Source organism: Dermacentor variabilis, chromosome 10 (assembly GCF_050947875.1).
Source record: "Dermacentor variabilis isolate Ectoservices chromosome 10, ASM5094787v1, whole genome shotgun sequence".
In the NCBI taxonomy this organism is placed as follows: Eukaryota; Metazoa; Arthropoda; class Arachnida; order Ixodida; family Ixodidae; genus Dermacentor; species Dermacentor variabilis.
This window is the reverse complement of record NC_134577.1, coordinates 12209796-12236021: the sequence shown is the minus strand read 5'-3', so window position 1 is coordinate 12236021 and position 26226 is coordinate 12209796. Positions and strand designations below refer to the sequence as shown.

General features: G+C 47.7%; 1 protein-coding gene across 1 annotated transcript; it reads left to right on the top strand.

The window, feature by feature from the left end:
- Positions 1–276: 276 nt before the first annotated feature.
- LOC142559888 (excitatory amino acid transporter 3-like) lies at positions 277–23014 on the top strand. The gene is made up of 8 exons (XM_075671575.1): positions 277–491; positions 2690–2981; positions 6525–6817; positions 8552–8780; positions 10833–11116; positions 11688–11882; positions 20485–20619; positions 22647–23014. The coding sequence occupies exons 1-8, from the start codon at positions 277–279 to the stop codon at positions 22795–22797; spliced, it is 1794 nt and encodes a 597-aa protein (XP_075527690.1). The 3' UTR covers positions 22798–23014.
- The last annotated feature ends 3212 nt before the right edge of the window (positions 23015–26226 follow it).

Genomic DNA, 26226 nt, shown 5'->3' with positions numbered 1-26226 from the left:
TCTCAACCACATCTATACGGCGCAGCTTCGCTGTAAGCCCACGCATACGAATAATAAGAAATCATTACTGCTTGCAACACGTAAGCTAAAATATGATAAATACGTGATCTATAAATGATTATATCTTTGCCAGTAAGACACGATGAACACCAAATAGTCTATATGCGTCTATGCAATAATCGTTGGAAAGTGTCCTAGCGAAGAGAAATCGTCCGGAAGTGCCAATGGTAACATCTATTAAAGTGAGTAAAACAGGTTTCAGCTGATCAACACAAGATGACGTCGAACAACTTGGACGAGAGGGCTGGTTTGTCCCACGATACCTCACTTCCGGTGGCTCCCGGGCCTAGCACTGAGAAGCAGCTGCCTGCAGAAAGCGGGTCGCTACCGCCCTCGGAGAGCAAAGCACCAGCTACGCAGCCCGAACTGGCCACGCCACCCGGAACAGACAAGGAGCTCGCAGCGAAAAGCTCACCAGCAACCATGTCGAGGTGCGTGTACCCGCGAGGAAACAAAGGATAATTTATTACATCATCTGTGCAATCTCACACAGGATTACACCATTAAGCATCGCTTGTCGTGATGAAGGACAAACAACTGCGTCGACATTATTTTTTTGCTTCGTTGCCCCAAAGGCGCGCACACACAAGCGGTGGTCCAATAAGGCCGATCCACACGACGCACCAAATTGCTCTTTCGGACCGCGGTCCGAGCATCACGTGATAGGACGTCACCAGTTCGTGCGTACCGCCGTTGGCCCGCGCAAGACCGCGGCCCTCGCGGTCCAACAAATCGCCGAGGCTTTTCCCGCTTCCGTTTTGGCGGTGGACCGCATGCAAACCGCAGCGATTTTGGCTTAGCCAACGAATGTTGTCCGGCAACAGAGTGTCTTCAGCCAAATCCAATCTAGTTTTCGGCTCAGCAAAAGCCAGTCAAGCCAATCGTTTCATGTTCGCCGTTCCGCCTACACGTTCGTGCAGCAGATATATTTTTTCAACACCGTGTCCTCTTGGAGTGACGAGGAGGTTTTTTCATTTTGTATACCTCGTTGAGCAGTTCCCGGCTTTGTGGGACTCGAGCCGGAATGATAACCATGATAACCCTCTGGCCGAGAGTGTAGCTGGTTGGTCTGTTCTGCCGTCTGCTATGGCGGTCCGCCGTGTGGATGTGCTCTGCGCCGGACCGGACCGCGGCGGGCCGTGACGTCGCACCACGTGACCGAGCGGCCCGCGGACTTGGTCCGTCGTGTGGATCGGCCTTTACTTCCATGCCTCTAGAACAGTCACCTTGTCGAGCGTTTAACGGCAGCAGCTTGTTCCATCTGCTTCTTTCTCCACTTGAAACAACAAAATGACGAAGTGAACCGAAGAATAGTCCGCTCCATAGCTTCCAGGCCCATCGCTCTTCAGTAGCTTGTGTAGAGGCACGGTACAGACGTAAGCTATGTCCACGACTTTATCTTGTCATCACATGAGCGAGCAATCCGCAACCCTTTCGTGCCTCTTTTGGAAATCCTTAACCAATCAGCCATGTGCTAGAATGCACACGCGGCGAGTATGCGCTGCCAGGCGAGGCACCTATGCGGACGCGCTTGGCAACTCTGCAGCTATGCGGAGTTGATAGCTCGCGTGCGCGTACACAAGCGGGCCTCGGCGTCACAGCGCGTTATTTTATAACGACGCCGACTAGAAATGCATTGTGGCGCGGAACTCCTTGAACAGATTGTGCCGCACTGATGTCGCCTGCTACGCCTGGCTTATTATTATTATTATTGTTATTAATTCTAAGTTAGACTTATGCGAAGCTCTGCAGTTTCCGTAACGTTATTCAGCGCCACAGGACGTTTCAAATCCAGGTGTCTGGAAGCGCCCGATACCCTCCTGTGTAGGTCTTGGTCAAATGAAGTAACGTTTCTACAGACACACTTCGAGCATTCCTTGAAGTGCGTATACTAGAGCCTAGCAAAAAAAAAAAATCAATAGAGACAAGTTTTGATACGCACATATGTGGTTCTCGTCGCAATATGAGCTGCAAAGATGCCTAGAATGTTCACGGGAGTGAATCACAAATGTGTTCTCCAAGCAACATAGCATAAATGTTGTCTCACACTAGAATAATGGCTGCATAGATTTCGGTGACAACCACGAATCAGAACAAAAAGACAATATATATAAGAAACGGTGCAGAAACATTCGCGCCATTATAGGGAACGGCAATTCTCATTTTCTGCACACTGTGCCGGTATTGCTCTACGAGGCTGTTCACACTGAATCCCCGCTGTCGCGGTCTTAATCGACCTAATCCAACAAGGCATTCAAAGGTCAGTTGTTCAGTGATAAGTAGTCTTTAGCGCTCACGTAGACAGTGTCTGGCTCCTTTGTTAACGCAGGCTATTCGCAAAGAGAACGGTTACGACCTTTGACGCCGTCATTTAACTATATGGCCGGCGATCGAGCGTCTCAGCATCGACAGTCCACACCCGCTTTACGATGACGCATGATCGCCAGTTGAGCTACTGTTGTGCTCACGTTTTTTTTTTCTCGTTTTTTTACAAATCACCGTCAATGCTTCTACCGCCCACTAACTACCCGTTACTAGAGAGAACGTTCACATTTCGCTCGTCGCGAAGTGTCCTTTTCGAAGTGTCTTTCGCACGAAACAGTGGGGCTCTCTGCTTTCCTCCCAAAAGCGGGGGCCCAGCAGAACCGGCTCACTCGCGACGCCGGCGGCTGAGCTCCAAGGTGGTGCTCGTGGCACCGCGTAGCGACTCCGCGCTCATCCCGGCGACGTCCCGGGGCGAGCGACACCGCGCGCGCAGCCAGTCGTCCATCGAGCGGCTGCACGAGGCGTCGCACCAGGCGCTGGCCACGAGCGGCGCCGAGCGCTACCTCAACCTGTGGCTCTTCATCGGCGTCTCGTGCGGCGTCGTGGCGGGCCTGACGGTGCGACGAACGCTCGACGAGCCGCTCTCCAAGAGACAGGCGAGCTCCCGCCGCAGCACCGGGCGCGCGCACACGCGCGATTCCCATCTCACTATAGCCGTATTTGCATCTATATGGTGCGAGAGCTGACTGACCGATCGGTAATCACTGTAACGCGGCGGCCAAATGGGCGAGTATCAAACTGGTAAGCCAAACAAGAAAAGCAGGTGAACAAGAATGACGATATCGGCAGCAGAATTCAAATGAAAGGCGGAAAGTGAACGCCGATAACCCCTGGCAAAAAGCCAGCTTTGTTCGTACGGCACAGATGCCGAATTTGAAGCCTGGCACAGACTTAAACCGCAAGAACTGATTTGCGCCGTCATACTCTCACAGACAGGTGTCTGCTGCGAACACTCTGTCAGAATGTCAATAAATACTGGGCATTACATGCCAAAATCACGGTCTAATTATGAGGTACGCCGTAACAGGGTTCTCTGGATTAATTTTGACGATCTGGGTATTTTTCTAAAGCGCGCTTAAATCTGAGTGTTCCAGCGTTCTTTCCTTTTTTGCATTCCGGCTCATGGGAGTGCAGCCGCCGCGGCCGGGATCGAACCCGCGACCTCCGATACAGGCCGCAAGTTCAATAACCCCTAAACTTACCGCGGCGGGTTGCTGGAACGCCATGCTTGTGCTACCTTGCAGAGAGAGCATTGCCTGGACTACACGCAAAGAACTAGTGCATTGATTCTTGCGATTTTCCTATCACTGAGGTAAGGAGTTACGGAGCGAATCACAAAGGGACAGTGCGGAGTACCAGCCCAAAGTTCGCACGTGCGCCGGCAGCTAGCAATGCTGTGTAGTCAGCGCCGTTACAATGTGTATAAAATCGATATCGTTTGCGAGTGATGTAACGAGACAGATAATCACGAATGTTCTAAACGAGACAACGAAAGCTGACATACCTTCGGGTAACGAGGACGGCGACGGTCAACGTAGCATGAACGCAAGCCAGCCCTGTCTGGTAAGCACGGGACACAATGCCGCCAAACAGACTTTGTGACGGGCACACGATGGGCAGGCAACGGACTTCGCCGCAGGATTGCAGCACCAGTTAAATACAGCCAACATCGTGCCCGCTTAGACTGTTTCGAAAGCACCTAGTGGGCTCTCGTTTCGTTTCCATGGCGGTAAACTTAACTTGTAATGCGTATTACAAAAGCCCACGAATTACCGCATTAAATGGGGCATTTCTTCTGAAGTCACGCGGCATTTGGTATCACGCGCTCTCACTCGACCGCGGGGCGCCTTTGTTCGCTACAGGCGTGCTGCCACTCAGTGGCTTGGCTGCGATTTAATAATCAGCAGAGACATCTACGGTCGCACAGTCGTGCGCTTATCGTGAGTGTGCACTATGGCTCTTTCTTTCGCGCTGCTCTGTCATGCCTCGGAGCTTTATTCACTCGGTGACGGCCAGACTCGGAGGGAGCTTGAGCTCGGGCTATATATATATATATATATATATATATATATATATATATATATATATATATATATATATATATATATATATATATATATATATATATATATATATATATATATAGCGATGTGTATAAGCACCGGCCTCTGCATTTTGGGAACCTGTTTATTTTATCAAATTGATCTCACGCTCTCACCTCAGCTTGTAATATTTGTTCTTCTGTATCCTGAAGCTGTACGATCATTGCTCTTTTTCGTTTCGTTTTTGCATGTTATTTTTCTCCTTCATCCCTGATTAATGAAGTTATTGTGTAATTGAAGACCCGTGGAAATGCTCAACTCAACCGTATTCCATCCTTTATGTAACAATCATGCAAAATGGCATTTGAAGAAATAAATTGACCAGACTTGGCCATACGTTTAACTTGGCCCCGTCGGCACTGCCACCTTGCAAACGTTAAACTGTGTGGAATAACCTTTTTTTTTCTGACGTTGAAACTGCGAACGTGGCTATATGGATACTTGCAAACTTAGTATAGCGCGTTGGCTGCGTTCTAGTAAACTTCCATTCTAATGGACCAACGAACCTTTTTTTAGGTTATTTATATATCATACTTTACATGCAGACTCAGGAGGTTGGAGCATAGTGTAAGCGGGGTATACACAGAAGTAGGGATACAAAAAAGTACAAACTATGCAACTATATAAATTAAATATATGCATGCAACAACAGCAATAACTATAACAACAAAACTGAAACAAGCACTCCCACAATATATATTCATTTATGAAATAAAGTAATGAAGTGATGCTGAGCACAATGAGGCTGTAGTTGCTCGCGATATGCATCGCGGTTGGGCACGTTAGCAGTCACGTCGAGAAGATCAATCCACAGTGGCAATGCTCGTTGCAAAGCAGATCAGTTGAACGCGCATGCCGTATGCCAAAAATATGCATGTAGCTGCGCTGTTTACCCAGTCGTGCCAACGACATGCCTTTCGGTGCGTGCAAAGAAAAAGGGCACGGTTGGAAGGAATGAACATTTTTTTCTTCGGTACAACGATAATCTGCAACGCTACAGACTAGACAGAAGAACTTAGCCGCAACCTCAATGCAGCTTAACTAGGGAGGAGGTAGTAACCTTCCGGAAATTGCAAACCAACAGCTACGTCCATGGTATCGTATTGCACGAATCTCACGTACTCAGCATTCATACTTCTGCACGTACTGTGATGTCCCAGACGCCCTATGTCGTAAGGTACCGGGATGTGGAGGAAAACATGGCAACGTAGACACACAAACATTAACCAAAGAGCAGCGGGAGGCCAAGATATCAGACCCGAACCCGAAGAGACTGTGCAGCCTGATCGAACGGGCACGGGAGATGGCCATGGCCCGCGGCTACCTGGAATAAGGAGCCCGATAACCTATATCGCGCAGGCTGCGCTTGCTCAGAATAAAAGTCTATTCTCTCTCTCTCAGTTTGTTTACGAGATAATACACAGGTATTGCCCACGAGGCAGGACAAAAGACAGTAGTTAGCCTCCCGACCGAGTTCTGACCAACCCGGGAGCGACGGCACCAGTAGTAACACACGCCATAGGTCAAGATTAACACTGGGTGACCAATAATGCCATAAATGTTAGCGAAGTTATAAATTAATTAAGCTTCATGCAAACACTAATTATGCAAACGCCATAAGCATAAGGGTATACCTATTAAGGGAATAACTGACCCCCCCCCAAAAAAAAACAATTGACGTTATGCAACATTGCTTACAAAAACATTATAGAAAATTAGAGAACATGACATTTGCACGTGAATTGTCAATGAAATACAATTTTGTTTTTACAAGTTAGGAGCGATGCTATATGTGAGTGCAGCAACATCAATCTATATGATAAGCAAGGATTGTATCTTTTGTTTTAAACGGCGGCAAGTAGACGTTCTTGCCATCTCAATTATATAGAAGGGTAGTCATAACATAAAAGCATAATCTGATAGCCGATGTATTGTTTGCCATTATTTGTTCGAGGTGTGTATACCACAGACGTTTGTGTGTCGTTTGTTAAACTAGACAAGGAGGCAAATACTTTTCGTCCTCGCCGTGGTGCGCAGCTGATGTACGTGGCGTTCCCGGGCGACATGCTGCTGCGAATGCTCCAGCTGTGCGTGATGCCACTCATCACGTCCTCGATCGTGGCTGCCATCGGCGGCGTCGACCTCCGCCTGGCCGGTCGTCTGGGAAGGCGAGCCTTCATCTACTACATGGCGACCACGGTGATCGCCGAGATCGAGGGCTTGGCGCTCGTCTTTCTCATCCGGCCCGGCGTAAACTCCAGCGTGGACTTAGCCAAGGCGCCGCCCAAGAGGATCTTCTACCTGGCCGACGCCATCATGGACATTGTCAGGTGCGTCCCGCCGACCCCTCGCTGAATTCGAGCACTTCCCAAATAAGTTCAGTGTCAGAGTGGAACTCTGGGGCAACTAGCCAATATGCTATATAGTGGGTCAATACGCATAGGCAGTCTTGAAAGCGTGTTTACAGTACCGGCCCTACAATAAAACGCTTAGACATCGTATAAATTCAACTCCAGCACTGCTACGTTTAGCATCATAGATGAAATTTTTGGCACATACGCAGGCGCGGTACAGTCTTTGTTTTAAATTGTGCTCGATGTCACGGGATGAAATACAAATGAACGATCGCGGAGCAAGGAAGTTTGCTCGTAAATTTGGACAATGAAACGTAAAAAATAACTTCACAAACTGCTAGCCTAACAATCGCAGCGTTGCAGTTCTCTCTGATAATTTTTGTAGGAAACTCTATTATTCTGGACACTGTCGAATTCGGCCATGTTCTCAGATTCTACCTTCTCGGCATTTTGGGCCAATCACAGAGACTGTAGCTGCCCCGTGAGCCAATCGAATGACAAGGTGGCAAATTCAACAACACGGCGGTATTTGACATTTTCAGAATAGCACTAGAACATGGAAGGACTCTTGATAGCACCAAAGCTTAAGCGATCGACAGTTGAGTAAGACTACGGCAACCGCAAAGAAATGTGTTTTGTTTGTGAACAGTTTCATTTGCTGCACAGTTTCGGTTTTGTTTCGACCTCAGTCTTTAAATTGTGTTTCGATGAAAACGACCCCGGCACCAGTAGCTGCCCTTTCCTGCCGAGTGCTGCTCACAGTCCGTAAAGCCATGCTGTGGCTGACGCATTTCGTTGCAACTTCGTGCAGGAACATGATTCCACCAAATATCATAGAAGCTGCCCTTTATTCCGTAAGTCTTCAAGTTATGTTTATGTTAACGCAGGCGCAAGTGATAAAGGAACACATTTTTTCTCTTCCACAGTGGTCCACCAAGGCGATAATTCCAGTTCCGCCAGATGACAACTCGAGCAGTAAGTGCGCCTTGTCTTTGCAGCGACACCCCTGAATTGTTTGCACAGAATGCCCTGTAGAGTGCTGTACAATGTGCTTCAGGGAACGACAGCGCAGGAATAAATAATTTTTACGTCTAGCTCTTAAAACGTTACACGCAATAATAGCAGTGAGGTAACAGATTTTGGTGAGTAACCAATTGTGGTGAGTAGCAATGGCGGGGCGCTGCTGGAACAAGTGATGATTGGAAGAACGAGATGAAGCGGTTGGCAAAAAAAAAAAGGGGGGGGAGAGCAAGAGAGAGGGGAACTATTTAGATCACAGCTGGCATGATACATATTAATTTTAATGGTAAAAATTGGGCGGTAGTGTTTATACGAAGTTTCCTAAGTGTGCTTGAATAAGTGAGTTCCCTGGCAGCCAGCAAGATACAGGAAGGTCCATGAATTCATACTTGAATTTACTGACAGTGAACCAGCTTGTCGCGTGCAATCGAGTTCAGTTTAAGAGCGCAATACCACCACTAGTAGAAGGAACTTATATTATCAACAGGTACAGACACTAACAACGCAAGAAGGATAGCTTGTAGGTATCGTTGATTTGTATGTGTATTCGTTCGTATTTTTTTTTATTTCATCCATTTATTCGGTTTATAAACGACTCCGCAGCCCACCAGGGCGACCGGCACTCGCGCGCTTCTGCGATGCTATCTTTAGTAATTACGCTGCAAACGCTGGCACCTCAACTTGTCGAAGGGGCGAGGGCGCCGATCTGAGCGGCAGGCGTGCCGCAGACATCACCGAGGAGGAGCCGGAGTTCGTGGTGGAGCGCGCCCAGGGCACCAACGTGCTCGGCCTTCTGGTGTTCGCCGTCTTCGTGGGCGCCATCATCGCGTCCACCGGCGAGCGAAACCGGCCCATGCACGACCTGGTCGTCAGCATCACCGACATCATGATGAGCCTCATACGAATCATCATGTGGTCAGTGAGCCAAGCGTCGCGGAGTCCGCTTAGGCCCGACGCGTCTCGTTTGTTTTCACTCCGGCGACTGAGGTCTTGTTCGATTCGCGGTGGGCACAAGAAACGCATTCAGAGTTGCACAGCCTCAGAACAACACATTCTGAGCAACAGTGCGCAAACTTGAACCAGACGGTTAACGAGGTCGCTAACGAACGCCTTCACCCGGCGCGATATTTCTTTTTCGTGAACGCCGCCACCGTTGCCTTGCTGTCATAACGAACACTGTCAGCATGCACGGGGCTGCACTGCCTGCGCGGTTACATTTCGCGAATGAGGAAACACTGAACAGGAGGAGAATGCGTAAAAAAATAAAGAACGAGCAATATAGACAGTAATAGGGAAGTAACGTACATCGTAACAGAAAACTAGAAACGTCGCAGTATACAGAGCGTTGTGCATGAGCGTGAAGATTAAGGCAAATGCAAAACGGCTCGATTTGATTAACCGTAAAACGTCAACATAGCGAAATAAGAACGAGCAGCAACTTTTGTTTTCCTTCTGTTAATCATAAAATATTTGGTGTAAATTAAGGTAAACTTCATATTCCTTAAAAAATGAACTGTAAATTATGACAATACAAATTTACCGCCGGTAGAGGCCGAACCCGCAACCTGAGCATGACGTGCGCGTTGCTCTACCAATTTAGCTACGCCCACGGCCGTACTTCTGCCCACGTTCTCGAGTATAATTATGTAATGTAAAATTAACTAGCCCTACTGGGTGCCACATAATCAGATTGTGTTTTGGCACGTAAAACCACAAAATCCTTAATTAGCCCTGCAACCGTACTCTTTGTCGCTGCAGGTTCTATCGCCTCCTTCCTATGGTATCATAGAGTGGAGAAGCTACATATTTCTTCATGTAGAAGCTAGGAAAAGGGTCAAACATGCTGCTTTGAGCTGATTTTGGCGCGCCCACTGTAGTATACTTGAATGACACGGCGGAACCGTGCGGTAATGCACTGAGTCAACTCGCCTGACACATGGCAGGAAGGGGGAGACAGTAGGACCCGTAACGTTCAGACACCCTAAATTTTGGTCTAGCGCTCTATGCGTCCACTGCTTTTAAAGCGAGTTTTTCCTTGCTTAACCTCCCGAGTTTGGCGTGGCTGCTATCTGCTGTCTGCTACTGAGTCATTATATATTTTGAATTTACATAAAAAGTTCATATGTGTGTAGAATGCTCGTACTATCAAACGGGCTTATAGAACCCTCCTATGCTGAGTGACAAAGTAATGCGAGTACGCGCACCTCTGCTCTGCGTAATAAAAAAAAATCCTTGATAAAACCTGACCATGTATTGTTGGCTAATAGATATATCAAATCCCACCGACCTTTTAATAGAATAACGCGTTATATTCAGCATATTCTTTAATTTATCCACTCGATATGTGCCACTGGATGCCTGCCCCCATTCGGTCAATCCTACAGAATGCGTACGCGCCACTGTGGCACAAAAGATACACAATCTTTATATGTAGCTAGATGTGTGTTCGTACTTATTTGTACGTACACCTGTCATCGCCATTATTCTCTCGACGAGCGTCATACATAACCTTCATCCTCGCGACATCGCCGACATCGACGCAGTGACGTCACCATGGCGAAGGCGATGTTTGTCGAGAGAAGAACGACGTTGACAGATCTATGCTGGTATATCTGACGGTGCGAAAGACAGGGGTACAAGTTTCGACGATTGTCTTTCCCGTTTCGTTGCTGCGTCCGCGGCCTGATGGAAAGTGGCACGTGCTACGCAGCGCGAGGCACGCGCCTATTCGGCAAGACAGGAGCCACGGTCAGGAAAGACCGGGAAGGTTCGATAAGCAAGCTTCGCTTTGAAATTATAGGATTTGAAATATATAGGAAGAAATTATAGAATATGATTTAATGCGCACAGCTTAACTGAAGCTTCGCTTCGCGTGGACTCCAATAAGCGCTTTGAAACTGCACAATAATTTTATATTGGGCTTACGTATCGGATAATGTGCTAGCAATTACTTTGGCGTCCATCCTGACAGCACTTTACCTCGACGTTTACTCGCAAACCCCGCCATCGGCGCACGCGTAGGTACTGCCCGGCAGGAGTAGGATTCCTGATTGCGCACCGCATTCTTGCCACGGGCGATCTGGGCCGCGTGCTGTCACAACTGGGCCTCTACGTGGTCACCGTGCTCACGGGGCTTGCGGTCCACTTGTTCTTCGTGCTGACCGTCGTGTACCTGCTGTTCGTGCGTCGAGGCCTCGGCTCCTTCGCCAGGGCCATGATCACCCCTGCCCTAATGGCCATCAGCACTTCCTCGAGGCACGCTCCTAGATTTCTTGCCGTAAAAGAAAACGCGTGAAAAGAAAACTTTACCTTTGCTCTTCTAGCGCGAAAAAGGGCAAATGATGCACGCTATAGCCAACTATATACTGTAGTACCCCAGCTGGTAGTTGGTAGGAGCGCTTTTGAGTCGTCCACTTCTCCCCGTAAGTATACTACAAGCATGTCGCGCTTGTAAAGCGTTCAGACAGAATGTCACCTTTCTTTCTGCGTCATCAAATAACGACCGGGTTTTTTGATGACTGAGTTTTTTTTATTCCCATCAATGAAATACTCAAAAGATATAAAAAGCCTGGCATCCGCGAAAATAAAGGTTCTGAAAGATGAGTTCGAAGGCGAGCAAAGGGGTTGTCTGCAGGCATGTCATAGCTCCCGGAGCCTATAAAACAGAAACGCGCCTTGCCGTATCTTGCATGTTTTCACGTCACATCTTATACACGTCAATGCGAAGTATTTTCGACGCCATTTGACCTCATCCGAACGGCACGTATACATCACAGCGGCTGGAACAAGCCGCCTCCACTTGCCCCTCGTCCATAAAAATGCCCAGTTCGGCGACAATCCCCGTGACTATAGCGACGCTGGAGGACCGCGTTATGCTGGATCCGCGGGTGGTGCGCTTCATGGTGCCCGTCGGCGCCACGGTCAATATGGATGGCGCGGCACTATACGAGGCCGTGTCCGCCGTCTTCCTGGCACAGCTGCACGGCGTCGACATGGACATTGGCCGAGTACTGGCTGTCAGGTACGATCTCAGCGCGCGCAGAGGTTGCCCACTCCTGCAGTGCAGTCATACGTAGTTAACGAATCCAGGCAGCCATTTCCGAGCTGCGAGTACAATTAGTATTATGAGACGAACGGCGGAAAGTGTGGTAACATCTGGCCATTTCGACTTTTGGTGCTGCGGCTTTTGAGCTGCACTTGTTAAATAACGGACCGCGTTCTGAATAATGAGCAAGTACCAAAGTATACGAACAATCAGGGGAAGTCAGTGAACGGACTTTATGCAGTAACTACCACACAAACCAGCAGGCACTGCGGGAGTGAATTAAGCCAAGAAAAAAAACATACGAGAAATAGTTTTTAATTGTAAGAAACAGTCGTATGTTTCAGTGAATTTTCCTGACGCAGTACGAAAGGAACCATCTTGAAATATAGCGCAACGGGACGGCACAACAGAAAGGAAGACGAACACAGGCGCAACAAATGCGCCTGTGTTCGTCTTCCTTTTTGTTGTGCCGTCCTGTTGCGCTATATTTCAACATGGTTATCATGTCAAAATACCAACTAGCCCAGCGCTCAACTCGTTTAAAATGCGAAAGGAAATGGCGGAAATAACAACGCAGCCCCAGTCGCGGCCGAGCTCGTAGCCACGAGCCTTGTGCTATGCTGCCAATTCACCTACGGCAGCTGTGTCCTGAATGGGTAGTGGCAAAGATAGGATATAAAATTCGACGTCAGCAATATGCTTTGCCACGGCCATCTGTTCGTGTAGGCAGAGACGGCCAACCGAATTCCGTGCCGTGTGTGAACGGAATTGACAGCATAATTTTATGAATACGACGAACCTCGCAATCGCATAAGCTTTGTTGAAGCCGACAATAATGATTTCAAAAGTTGTTTTGCCCACGAACGAATACAACTCATGACAGTGAGTAGCGTAGTACTTGTAGAGAGTGATCGCACACGTTCATGTTCACTATTTTTTTTTTTTTTTGCTATATCCTACCTTCAAGTTTTCTTGTGTTGGACGCTACGGCGTACACTTTGTTTACATAGTATAAATGTACCTTGTCTTTATCAGCAAACTAATCATGTTGCCGGTGTGTCACACGAGCGTACGAGCTTAGCATAACCAGCTCTTTAAAAATGCGTGCGTCACTGCTTGCAACATGGAGCCTATCGACATTTCAACCAATAGCGTAACGTTCTCAGAATGCTAGCGCCCTTTGTCGAGGCGGTGTAAAGTTAAAGCAGACCACCTATGATGACCTCTTTAGAGTCGTTAAAAACGTGAAGCCTCCCACATTATTGCTCACTGTAAACTTAGACATCACGCGGTGCATGTTACCAGCCCTGGAGATTAAACATTTGAAAAGAGCACATTTACTTATCAGCATCAGTCGCGCCTTTCTTTGTCACTTCCCACGTCTGCCGAAAAAAACCAACAGGATTCCTTTCTCGCTCATAAATGCAGTAGTAATGGCAGTTTCTTGTTGCGTATACATCACCGATGCTGAATACGACCTATTAACGGAGTCGGAGCGATTTCCACGCTCGTAGAACGGTGCCGCCGGAAGCGAAAAGAGAGTTTTCGCAACAACGAGCACCTCTCAAGCGACGTCGCGTTTCGGCGTCGCAAAAGCTCGCATCTCTCCCTAGGGGGCGCAGAGGACGCCATCCCCCCGCCAGCCCTTTCCTCCAGCACGCCCATTTTTGTTTCTCCGCCGGCGTCGCCTCGGGAGAACTACGCCTTCCGATGAGGAGCGAAGGCTCCACTTCAATGCACAAACATGGAACGTCGCTTTGCCGAGGATTATTATTTTTTTCCATTGTTTTTTCTGTTAAAGAATGTAATAGTAGAAAAGAAGCAGGGGAATGGCGCACTGCGCGAACAATCGCTGCCGCGCCTCTCACTCACTCACCCCCTCCCCCATTTTTTTTTCGCGTTGTAAAAAGAACCGCATTGCTCCGCCGCCCGTGTTTTTGCGACGCCAGAAAAACGGACAAGAAACGACGACGGGTTCTGAGCGCTAACCCAGCCGTGCAGCTCTCGGAAGTGCTTCCTCGCACTGAACGCGTGAAAGCAAGCTTTCTATGCCGGCAGTCGCAGCGGGACGCTTTTGCGCTTATATGCACACTGGCACCCGACGCAGGATCTCTGCATTCCAGCGCCGAAGTGCTGGAGAACGCGCGGTCGCCGAGAAATAAAACTCAGATAACAACTCTCGATTAACCTGATCCAGTTCTCGCAGGGTAATGGTTTGTTGCGAGCTACGCCATTTTGCTAGCGCACGAGAGAGCTCACAAACGCGATCCAACTAAGCGTCAAAACTTTCGGGGAAATTCGCGGATAGCGCACAACATAAGACAATTCCATACATCCTCTTTAGAGAGAGAAAAAGAAGGAGAGAGAAATGTCCATGGTCGTTGCGTGCATTGCGTGCGGGCGTTTATTAAAATCACCAGAGAAAACTCTGGCGCCGCGACCGTTCATCTGTCACAAAAACGACGAGTAGTACACCGATACTTCTCATCTTCTTGCTTGTACTTCCAAACGTTCTTGCTATTTAATCTATTACGCTATATCTGCTTTATTGGCCTAAATTCCCAAGCAAACATTTTTCTAAACCAAGAAAGTCAATAAGACTGCGCAGATGCTAATTTTAATTATCGCAAATTCTTGCCCTAGTAACTTAATATTTCGTTGAATATGAACATGTCTGAACACAAAAAGATAAACTTTAGGCATATCCATGCACTATACCCATCCTTACCATGCTGGCTGGAGCACCGTACTTGCAGCTCCCGCAGATACTAGCACCACACTTTCCTCTGGAGATTTTTGTAGGAAACTCTATATCCTAAACCAGTCGCCGTGCAATGCGCCATGTTTTGTCAGCAGAAAGACCGGACACAGTGACACCTTAAATCCTTCCGCGTCAATCATAAATCCAATGGACAGCTTACTGGGGAGCCGAAGTACGCCAAATTCAACGAGGACAGGCTGTGCTGTTTCAGTTTACGATCAAGATAAATTGACCTTTCCATAACGTAAGGCAAGCTAACGGATTAGACATTCCAGCAAGAACCATCTCAGAATGACTACCTACGTTAATGCGATTAGCATTGAAGCAATGCATAGTGCCACGCCGTATTTCCACCGCCAAAACACGTCATGAGGCGTGTACTGCGGCCGCGCTCCTCTCTAGTGCTTCCCTCTGGACACACTGCGCCATCTGGTGGCGGCACGTGGTACGCGCGTGGCACGTGCCTCGATATACATTTAGGCACAATTATCTGAATATATACGATGCGAGTTCGATTCTGCCCAGCGTCAGATAAAGTTTAAAGAATTTGTTTTGTCATTGAAGAGCGGCACATGCTCAGTGGCCCATACCCAGTAACCCAAGTTCATCACAATCTGAACCACACTGAGTTCATGAAAGGCGAGCCATAGGAAATATTGTCAGGAGTATTTGGTGCTCTAACTTTTCCTTATCTGCAACCTTCCTTTTCCTGTTGGTCTAGTTTGCTTTTCCGGATGAATTTCTGTATTGATGATGAGATGTTGAGTTTTGCGGCGCAAGGGCCAAATATGGCCAGAGAGCGCCACGTACGCGGTGATGTGGTGACAATGATCTGTCAATGCGATGGGCGGATGTATTGCAATAAGTAGATGTTACTTGGCTGTAAAACGGCCTAAAAATCAGTCGCTGTAGAGTGCGTAAAATAGATATAATGAAATAGTGTACATGACAGTGAGGTGTGCTATGACTGTGAAATATATGTTACAGAATGATCAAAGAACAAAATTTAAGAATGTGAAACTATCACTACCACTTCACCACGGCCCTTAAACACAAGGGTACGGAGGCGTGTGCTCTACAAAAGCTAGTGTCGCAGGAGCACCCTCTGATAGGAGGATGCGCTACGACGTTCCTGGGCTAACAACATGTAGAACTACATCATTTAGATCATTCAGAACTGCCTTCACATTACATAATAGTTCTGAGCCCAGAAACACTGGTGAATGCAGATGCATATGGTAACGGAAGGCTTGGGCAAAGTGCATTTCCCGTTCGGTTTCTTTCTTACACTCCGCAAGGACGTGGAGGACGGTGAGCCTTTCACCACACCTTCCACATAATGGAGGTTCGCCGCCAGTGAGTAGGTAATTATGTGTGCAACATGTGTGACCATCGCGGAAAGATTGCGGAGAATCCTGAATCGCCATGTCGTGTCATGCGCTTTCTCTATGTATAGAAATACTGAAAAGTAAATACTGCTTGTGTCTAAACGCATCTATGATTTTTGCCTCAATGCGAACAAGGTGGTCTATTGTTGATCTTTCACAGAAACCACATTGAAGGGGGCCTAGTTTTTGTTACTTTCTGGGAAACAGATTAAGCGCCGGTATTACGATTTTTTTAACACTTACAGCTTGTTAGCGCTATTGGCGTGTAGCTACTGGCTAAAGCCGGGTCTTTGCCTTGTTTAAGTACCGGGATGACTATAGCTTCTTTCCACGACGATGGAATATTCCCCGCCGTCCACATAGCATTGAAACGAAATTAGAGTGTTTTCAGTGTTTCAAGGTGCAGGTACGTAATAATTTCGTACATGATACAATCGCCACCTGCCGCCGAGTTGTTGCAACAAACAAGAGACGCCTTCAGTTCAGACAAAGTAAATGGGCAATTGTAAGCATCACTCGATGAACCTTTGCTGTTTAGGGGATGCCGCTCTTCGCGTTCTTTGAGTTTTAAAATGTTTTCATATAGTGCGATGAACTCGAGACATATTGAAAGTGTTCGCCTAGACAATCCGCTTGATCTTCCAGGCTATCATTTTGGCTACTTACTCAGGGTAGGGGATGTGACTCCCGACCTATTAACTTATTTACCCTATTCCAAGCTCTTGTTTCATCGGTATACTAATTTACACTGGAGATTACCTATCCCAACTTTCTCTCTTTGCACTTCGACGTGTTCTCCTGCCTTGTGATTTGACCTGTTCCAAATTAGTAAGGTTTTCGGCGGCTGGATGATTGCGAAGCAATCTCCAAGCTTTGTTTTGGTTTTCCCACGCTTTCCGACATCCGTCGTTCCACCATGGGATGCGACGCTTACTATCCAGTGCGTTAGTTTGTTTAATACACTTAGCTTCAGCGTCAATAATAAAACCTGTTAGATGCGCCACAGAATCGTCTACGTTAAAAGCAGCAATGTTATCTCCGCCTAAATACGTGAGCTCTCGGAACAGTTCCCAGTTGGCCGAGTCCACGTTCCATCGAGGAAGATGTGGCGAGCACCCATCTTGTTTCGTTAAGTTACCATAATTGGGAAGTCGTCGCTCCAAGAGGGGTTCTTCGGAACGGACCACTCTAGATACGGAATTAGTGTACTCGATACCACGCTTAAGTATATGGAGGAGTATGTGTTATGCGCCACGCTGTAGTACGTTGGCTCTTTCCTATTAAGTAAACATGCTCCTGAGAAGAACTTCAGTTTGGCCTAGTTGGTGTTTACTGTATATCATATTGACCGCAAATAAAGACGTGGACAGCGGGACTGTGTTCTCTCCCGCTGTCCCCGTCTTTATTTGCGGTCAATATGATATGCTCCTGAGGAAAAGAGAAGATTTTCAATTAGGCACCCTCTCGCATCGCAACGAGAGTTTTCCCACAACGTGTTATGATCGCTTAAATCTCCAACAACTATGTATGGCGCCAGAAGTTCATCTACGTAATTTTGAATTTCGGTTTTATGAAGTTCATAATTCGGAGGACCGTATATAGAGCTGATAGTTACTAGCTCGTCAAACACCCCCTCATCGGACAGCAACTGCCTCTAGGGGCGTACGGAGTTTTAGTTCCCGGCAGGCAACACCTCTGTCGACTATGATCCACAAGACTATGGCCCACACACAGTGAGACTTCCGTCTCACAGTGTCTTACTGTGTGTGGGCCGGATAGCCGCCGGAGGCCGTTGTGGCGCTGCCCTCTGACGCGCCACTTGGCGAAGCTGTTCTTTGGCAGGCACTAACCCGCCTGCGTGCCTCATTGAACGATATGTTTTCCTTCACTTTCTTACAATTGCTTTGTCCTGGACATGCTTCCCATCACAGTTCACACAGTGTGGAGTATTCTCGCACTTGTCAGATAGCTGTTCTTGGGCACTACATTAAGCTCAAGTCTGGTGGTGTCGAAAGCTCTATGAACTGCCGCCAAATCTTAGGCAACTGAGGCATCAGAGAGGATTGGGGATGTACGGTCCAACGTTACTAGACTAGCTTAACTTGGTACGGTCTGACCCGGATCTTTATGTGCCCAGCCTCAATGATCTCAGGCAGCATACTTGATGCGAAAGTTAGAATTGGGTACTTTGTTTCGATCTCTTTGCCATCGCGCCTCATTTTAGTTCTCTTGACATTGATCACGTTTTGATCACTCCAGCCCTCCAGTAGTTCAGCTTCAGTCAGCTCCATGACATCATCATCGGAAACGACTCCGCGGGTTGTGTTCATAGTGCGGTGCGGTGTCACTCTCGCTGGGAGATTCCTGAATAACACCAGATATAACAGTTTCTCGTGTTGTTTGTTTTCGCGGAGTTCTAGGAGAATTACCCCTTGCCAACTTGGTGACTTTATAACCTGGACCAAAAGCTGGAGTCAGTGTCTTTGCCCAAAGAAAAGGCAGATCATTCTCGCTGCATTTTATTCCTTTTCTAATATAATAAAATCCCGGAAAACTCTTAATATTTCGACCAAGAAACTTCACAACTTCTTCGGTGCGCCCTCGTTTCTGAGGGCTATCAGAGAGTGGGGGGAATGAACTTGCGATATGTAAAAGTAAATTCTTCGCCAGCAACGCCCGCCATCCACCATAAAGCCCAGCGAGGGGACGATGCAGGACCTGGAAAGGATAGGTCCTGCAAACGCCAGCCATACGCCACTACTATAAACAAATATGGTACACCCAAGGTTGTCTACCCACACAAGGTCAAACCTTGCCGCCCGGAATTTCTGAAGTGAGAAGGGAATAGAAGACAGTACAGATGAAAAGGCGAGAGAGGAAGATTGAAAAGGAGGACAGGAAAAGGCGACTGCCAGTTTCCTCCAGGTGGGTCAATCTGGAAGTACTGTCAATGTGAAGCAGAGGCCGAAGAGGTGTATTGCCTCCTCGGGGGGCCTTAAAGATCCAAACACCCGGCATGTGCTCAACCTCCAGGACCCTCATTTCCACAGACACGGCTAAGCGGTGAGCGGCCACACGTGGGAGGGTCAAATCCTCATGTGCTCGGGTACGTGGTGTCGCAACACACCAAACGCCTGCTGACGCAGACGCCCCTGCGGGGTTTCGATATTAAACAGCCCTCATTTAAACCCTTCTCGGTTTTCTTAGATCTGCGTCAATAAAGGTTAGGCTTGGTTATGTGTAGTAAAGTGTTAGTTACGTTTTTTTGCTAACCGTCGTTTACTTGTTAGCGAGAAACAAAGGAACGCATAACAAGAACAGGCGCTAAAGCAAGTATTCATTCATTCGGCGGTTCTTTAACATGGACCGAAAAATTGCAGAGGCAAACTAGACGCTTGTTTGTCCTTCAAATGCTAGGTAAGGGACAATCTGGAAAGGCGTCGGATATATCATTATTATGGTCCCCTCGGCATTCTGGATACGCCTTCCTACGTGAGAGTGAATATGACAAGAAAGGTCATGTCGGTAACGTGCTTTTCATTTCGTAGGCCAAGGAGTGTGGTGTACATGCAAAACACCGAAAGCCTCGCTGCAGTGCGAATTTCGCGAAATTGTTTTAAAGGAATTACAGCTATGCAGTAATAATTATAAGTAATAATAACTCACTAATATGTTCGCTTTCACGACAGTGCAACTATACATTATGATGATCGCCAATTCGAAGACAATGCAATGACATCAATTGACTGTTACTTAATGTATTCCTCATATATGCAGCTACTTGCTAGCAGTTACGTTCAAAATTTCATTGACAGTGCGAGCTAACGTTTTCTTTTTTTTTTTTTTTTGTATACATCCATTGGGCAACTTTTGATTTTAAATTATGTGATATACGGCTTTTTGTATGATTCTGGAGCTATTACTACAGTTTATTAAACAGGTGAACGAACCAACGAATGTGTCAATCAATCAACCTGTATTAGAACGTAACTCTTCTATTGCTGCTTGCGTTTACGCGTGAATACTGTAGAACGCCGCTGCTTTTCTTTGGAAACGTGATTACATTAAGAACTTAAGATTTAGCTGCATGTTAAAAAAACACAGGCGGTGAAAATTATTCCGGAGACCACACTACGGTGTGCCTCATAATCACTTCGTGGTTTTAGCACGTAAGACCCCAAAATTTAAATTACTTCTTTAACATTAAGAACTTTGTGTTTTATTGCACACACCGTGATGCACTTTACTGTTTAGTTTTTGTATCGAAGTAAACACTTTAGGCGGTGGGAATCAACAGACGCTTCCTTTGCACAACGTGTATAAAGGATCACAAGAAGGATCCTGTTAATGAGCTCAGAAATCTATTATCTAGGGGAACTATCATACATTCATTCTTGCATTCATTCATTAAACTATGAAATGCGCGCAGCGTGACTGCCACGGTGGCCAGCGTGGGTGCAGCAGGTATCCCAGGAGGGGGCCTGGTCACCATGGTGATTGTCCTGCAGGCCGTCGGGCTGCCAGCCGAGGACATCGGACTCATCGCCACTGTCGACTGGTTTCTGTGCGTGCAGCCCTTTTTCTTCCCTCTCTCCACGGGCAGGCTGCAACGGTCGCCGTAACCCTTTCGCTCGTCAATCGCGCACAGTCATAACAGCGTGGTCTCAATCGAGTCAGGCTACACTACCCTTCTGCCGTCAAACTACAAAATGCTTCAGCACGAAATGTATTGCATCTAATGCATCGCAAAGAGAGGACGACACCAATCGCTCATACAACAACGCAAACGAACAGTGAAGGCCATGAATAAGCTAGCCTTTCACGGTTGTTCAATGAATTTAAGACAAGAAAATGTCACTAGTAGGACAAGAAAATGGCACAAGTATAATACGACGCGTTACAGGGTGGGGTATAATCATAATCTAAAAAGATCGTTACAGACACGAGCGCTACACAAACCAAGCCAGAAAATGCAACGCGCCTGCTTAAGTAATGCCAATTTTACACAAAAATATCCGCTGATATATGAAACGTGAATTACAGTACGGACTCCGAACACAAGCCACAACAAGAGTGCCATACATCAAATTTTCAACCTCATACACAGGAACTTCGTCAACACCACGTAGAACCATTTCGAACAATGTCATAGTGTACACGCTGCCTACATAACTGCACAAGAAAACCAATAATGTTAAGTGTGGCTACATAGAAGAATAAAAAAAAGCCAGTACCGATTTTTCAAGCTTTTCTGGAAAATCAATTTTGGTTACGCCATGTGGTAGCGCATTCCAATCTTTCATCGTTTCTGAAGAGAGGGAGTACTTAAATGCGACAACCTTTGCAGGTATCGGCATATATTGGTCCTCGTGGGTAGATCTAATGGATACTGAAATCCGTTACACTCAGTTTTATACATACCTTTTACTGTTAAAATTGAAACAATTATGTTTCGTTAAATAAATACATTTTAATCTAGTCACCTTGAGCCGCAGTGAAAGCTGGGGCAAATTTAGTTGAGTTAGCACTTGTGTCACTGAATCCGTATGCCTATATTTCGACATAACGAACCTTGCAGTAACGCCTCTGTATTTTTCAGTTTTATTTACTTTGCTCTTTCTATAAAGGTCCAGTATTATGCTAGCATATTCCAACTCGGGACGTACCAATGCTAGATAGAAATATGGGTGAGATTGAGAGGCTGCATACTTATTAATTCAGCGAGAAAACAACGGAAGACACCGAGCTAGAAAGACACAGGACGAGCGCTCGTCCTGTGGCCTTCTAACTCGGTGTCTTTCGTTGTTTTCGCGCTGAATTAATAACAATGCTGGATATATTCACTAAGTTTAACATCTTGGGGAACAAGTTTAAACCTAAATCTTAGTGAACAAAGTTTGACCTCTGCGGCGTTACATGAATTAGTGATGTCGTTACATAAATATAGTGATTTTTTTTCTGTAATGCTTAACTACTGGAGGTCTTTGTGCGGTGGTCCTAATGTGGGGGCTGCTCGAGAAAGTTGCGGACGGTGCGGTCAGCAGGCTTAGGTTCTAACCAATCGCTCTCTCCCTCTCTCTCTACGAGACCAGGGACGTGCGGTGCTACGAGCTTCTGTATTATCATTTTTCTCGTCTATGCGCACACAGCCTAGCACAGCAATAATTTTGCCTTTTTTTTTTCTTGTGGTATTCAACAGCCGGCAGTACTGGAGCGTGGAAAGATGAGGCTTCGGTTGAAACGACCCAGTCACAGCGGTCACCTTAGAGGGGTGACAGCCCTTTGAATGCCAGGGTCCCTTTATGGAATGATAATGATCTTTGCTTCTAAGTAGGCGAAGAAGGCAGACTGCCGTAGCACGCCCGGAATCTCGAGTCTCAGATTTCCAGATACGGGGTAACACTGCATGTTTACGACAGGCACTGTCGGAGTTGTTCCAAACGGTCCATTACATACATGCTTCGTTTGTTCAATCTATTCTGTGTCTCGGTTAAGAGTGTGTGCTTGTGTTCGTGCGTGCGCATTTCGCACAAGTTGGTGCTGGATCGCAAACAGTGAGACTAACCTGGACGGCCATTTTCTTGGCTGCAGCGACCGCTTCCGAACGGTGGTGAACGTGATGGGCGACTGCGTGGGCACTGCCGTGGTTCATCATTTGAGCCACGCCGACCTCAAAGTGACGGCGTACAGCGAGGACGAAGACGGCATGTCGCTCGCCATCCGCCCCAAGGCCTTCGTGTGACCCCGGCAGGCCGGGCCTCGACGTTCTCGCGAATCGGCTTTTGTCGCAGTGCTATTAAAATCTCGCACCCAACCGGCATTTGGCATTAGGTTGTATAGTGCAGGCTGCAGGAGACTCGCGTTTGGTGCAACGAGAGGCCAGCGAAATTTGGTAAGGACGCGAGCGTGCTTTTTAGGACGCAGAGCAAACGATTCTATTTATTAAACATTCAGGTAGAACCAGCCTTGGGTTGATATTTTTGCAAGCGATTGCTTGCGAACACAGCTCAAGCACATCGGCTAAAACCAGTGAAGCGGTCATTGTTGTGTCTGTGAAAGTTGGTGCTGTTGAACACACGTCTATCGGCGTGTGACCGAGCGAAATCTCAGGTGACGAGAAGCGTTCGAAAGCAGTAATGTGTTCAGAACACCTAGGTACTGTCTTGAAGGCTACGACGTGGATCTCGCCAAGTAGTGTCGGGCAATTCGTTACCGGCACAAAATTCGTCGCCACGTGATAAATGACAAATATTAAATCGAAACATTTAATAAAGAATATTCAACGATGTGCGCGAACTTGTTCACCGGCATGAAAATTTGAACGTTTAGCGAGTTTGACAAGTTTTACGCCACTGTTGGAATTATGAAAAGAGAAAAATTGTTATCCGCTCGAATGTCTCACTCAGCCAAAAAGGCTGCGGTGCTAATGGCGGAGGTCCGAGTGCGGTAGGTTCAGTGTCGAGTTCAATGTCACAAATACTAAAAACGATCACAGCAAGCACAGAATACGCCAATACGTGTATGAAATTCAGGCCAATCAAAACTCAATGGCAAAAAAAGTTCTAAACTAGGCAACGTTCGGCGAATAGGCATGAAAATGTGTTCGCGGGCTCCTCACTCTTGTGTCGAATTCGTAGAAACTGATAAGGTGAGATCCGCATGCTAAGTTCGCCGAGTGGCGCCCGATTCGCTGGCACACAAGCACCCACGCACGCAGCTGTCCTTAAATCCCGCATGCACTCCTTTACGGTTCATCTGCAGAAGGCCTTCGTGCTAGTAGCCACGAATCTCGGGGTCACAGCTCTCGGTGTAGCGGCGTTCTCGTGGTCACGGGTTTCGAGGTTTCTTGAGCCTTGCCAATGCTCGAACGGACTGTGCCCGCGCGGTAATAGCCCAAACTGGAGGGGCAGATGCCGGACGCTCAGAGAACCCGAGAATTCCAGTACTGGCAGTACGATGAGCGTTCGTCTTTTCGTACGCCGCCCTCGTGAGGGTGTAGGTGCATGGCAAGCGAGGAGCCGCTGGCCATCGGCGCCCACGGCTTGCCCATGAAGTCCCCTGGAACCCTGAGCGAGGCAGGACGACTAAATGTAGCCACCCTCGAACTTCAGCGGAAGGCGTGAGCGCAGCGAGATGAAGTTGTACAAGATAATCTCTGCTATTCGACACCGTCAGAGTGCGTGATCTGGTAGCCGCGGCCGTGGCGCTCTGCCGAAGGTTTGAGACACGTAAACCGCGTGGCCTCCTCCTAAAGTCCACCGCCTCCCTTCCTGGACGCTTCCTGCGCGCCTAGATTAACTCCGACTCACGTGTGCACAGTGCGTGCAGTGCTTGCGGCGGGTAGCTTTGCACCCCGCGAGTGGCTCGGTAGTCGCAGTCACCCGAGTCAAAGAACCACCGAATGCCGCATCCGTATTCCCACTACGTTATACAAGAAGCGATCTTATTGCCGCCCCAACATGAAACATGCGAGTTTAGCGTATACGCCTTAACAAGCCGATTTTGCAGTTTCGAACAGTGCTGAAAACGCGCGCGTCAGTGAGGCATTAGTTCCGCATTACCGCGTGGACATTATGACTGATTTTATCTCATTTAAGTACGTTACGCGGTTCGATTGGCTTGCTGTCACACGTTTATGGAGAATTCTCAGATGCTTTCTTTAATGATATGATTAATACGTATTTGATAGGATCTCTCTCACGACTCTCTTCATGCGTGCGTGCTTGCCTTCTTTATAAGTCGTTCTTTCTTTTTCGTTTGTTTTTAACGGGCGATTTCATCAACTCGCACCAGCTTCACTGCTGTCACGCCCTTAATGATGTCATGTCCACACGCTCCCCGCGACGGCGTCGCGTCGAAGGCAGCGCTATGCGTCGCCGTTGTCGACGTGACGGCTGCCGCGCTCCACAATCATCGCGACGCTCGAACGCGCGCAACGGCGCATCTCCCACGGCGCGAGCTGGGAGTGGGGAGGGGGATGGGGAGCGAAACGATACTCGCGGAGCCAGCAGACCATTAAACCGCGCACGTTTAAGCGGAGGCGGGAGCATCGAGGCGCGCGCTAGGCAGGGGGGAAAAATCGCGCTGGAAGAATCGTTGTCGCCGCCGTCGTCGTCGTAAGCGGTTCGCTCTCAGCGGGGGACACCTTTCGCGTTCAACGCCGCGCGAGCAGCCGCACTCATTACCGGCGGAAGCAGCTCGCTGCGGAGCGAGCACGAGCGCGCGTCTCTGACTGTAGGCGCTCTATTTCCACCCCGCGTCACAACAGCCGAGCAGCTGGGTGTAAGCTACGAGTACCGAGGGTGTCGGGCGCGCGGCGAGGAACCAGTGCAGCGCGATTCGACGGCTCGAAAACGCCCTAACGACGGTAAAAATACGACAAAGAAACACAAGCACTGACTTATCAGCTTACCTGAAGAACTCCAGCCGCTCTATACAACTACGAAAAGCGTTTGATGCGTTTGCTCGCCCTTAGACGTTTTTTTTTTTTTCGCCCCGTTTTAGCATTTACGTATTCATTGGACAAATACGGCGAGCTGAGGTTTATTTGTTGCTGGCTTTCAGGTGGGTGCTCTATTTCGGCGCGCGTTCTCCGCACCGCTACAAATGAAGGCCTAACAGAACAATAATATCTAAAATTGTTTTTAGCATTCCTGGTTCAATATTTTTTTTAGGTTTTGTTAATATCACTAGGTTTGCTTCAAACAGATCTGAGATGCCTATGTACGTCGCCCTTTGTGGAGCTCTTGACTCAAGAACTATAACTTTGTTAGATCAGCTCGAGTAGATTGAACTGTCAGGTCCGCACAGCAGCGATATTGTGCCAAATTCGCGTACACTGGTGCTTTAGTAAGTTCGAAGCTATTCACGTTTCCCGTTACGTGTTTAGTGAGCAACATCGCCTGCTCGCTTTGTAGAGAAAAAGAGCAGCAGGCAGACCTCCCGGACTCAAAGCGAAGTTCTAAAATGTGGCTCACGTGATGTTAATAGCAATTAGAAATTAGTAGTAACACTGTCATGTGGCTGGCCAGAACTATCACAGCGCATGCTGCATATCGACCAATACCACCAGTCGTTATCATAAGACGGTGCTGCAAATATGAAAGAACAGGAGCGCGACCATAGAGCGCACTTGTCAACTCCTATGAGGGCCCGCGTACGTCGGGGGAAA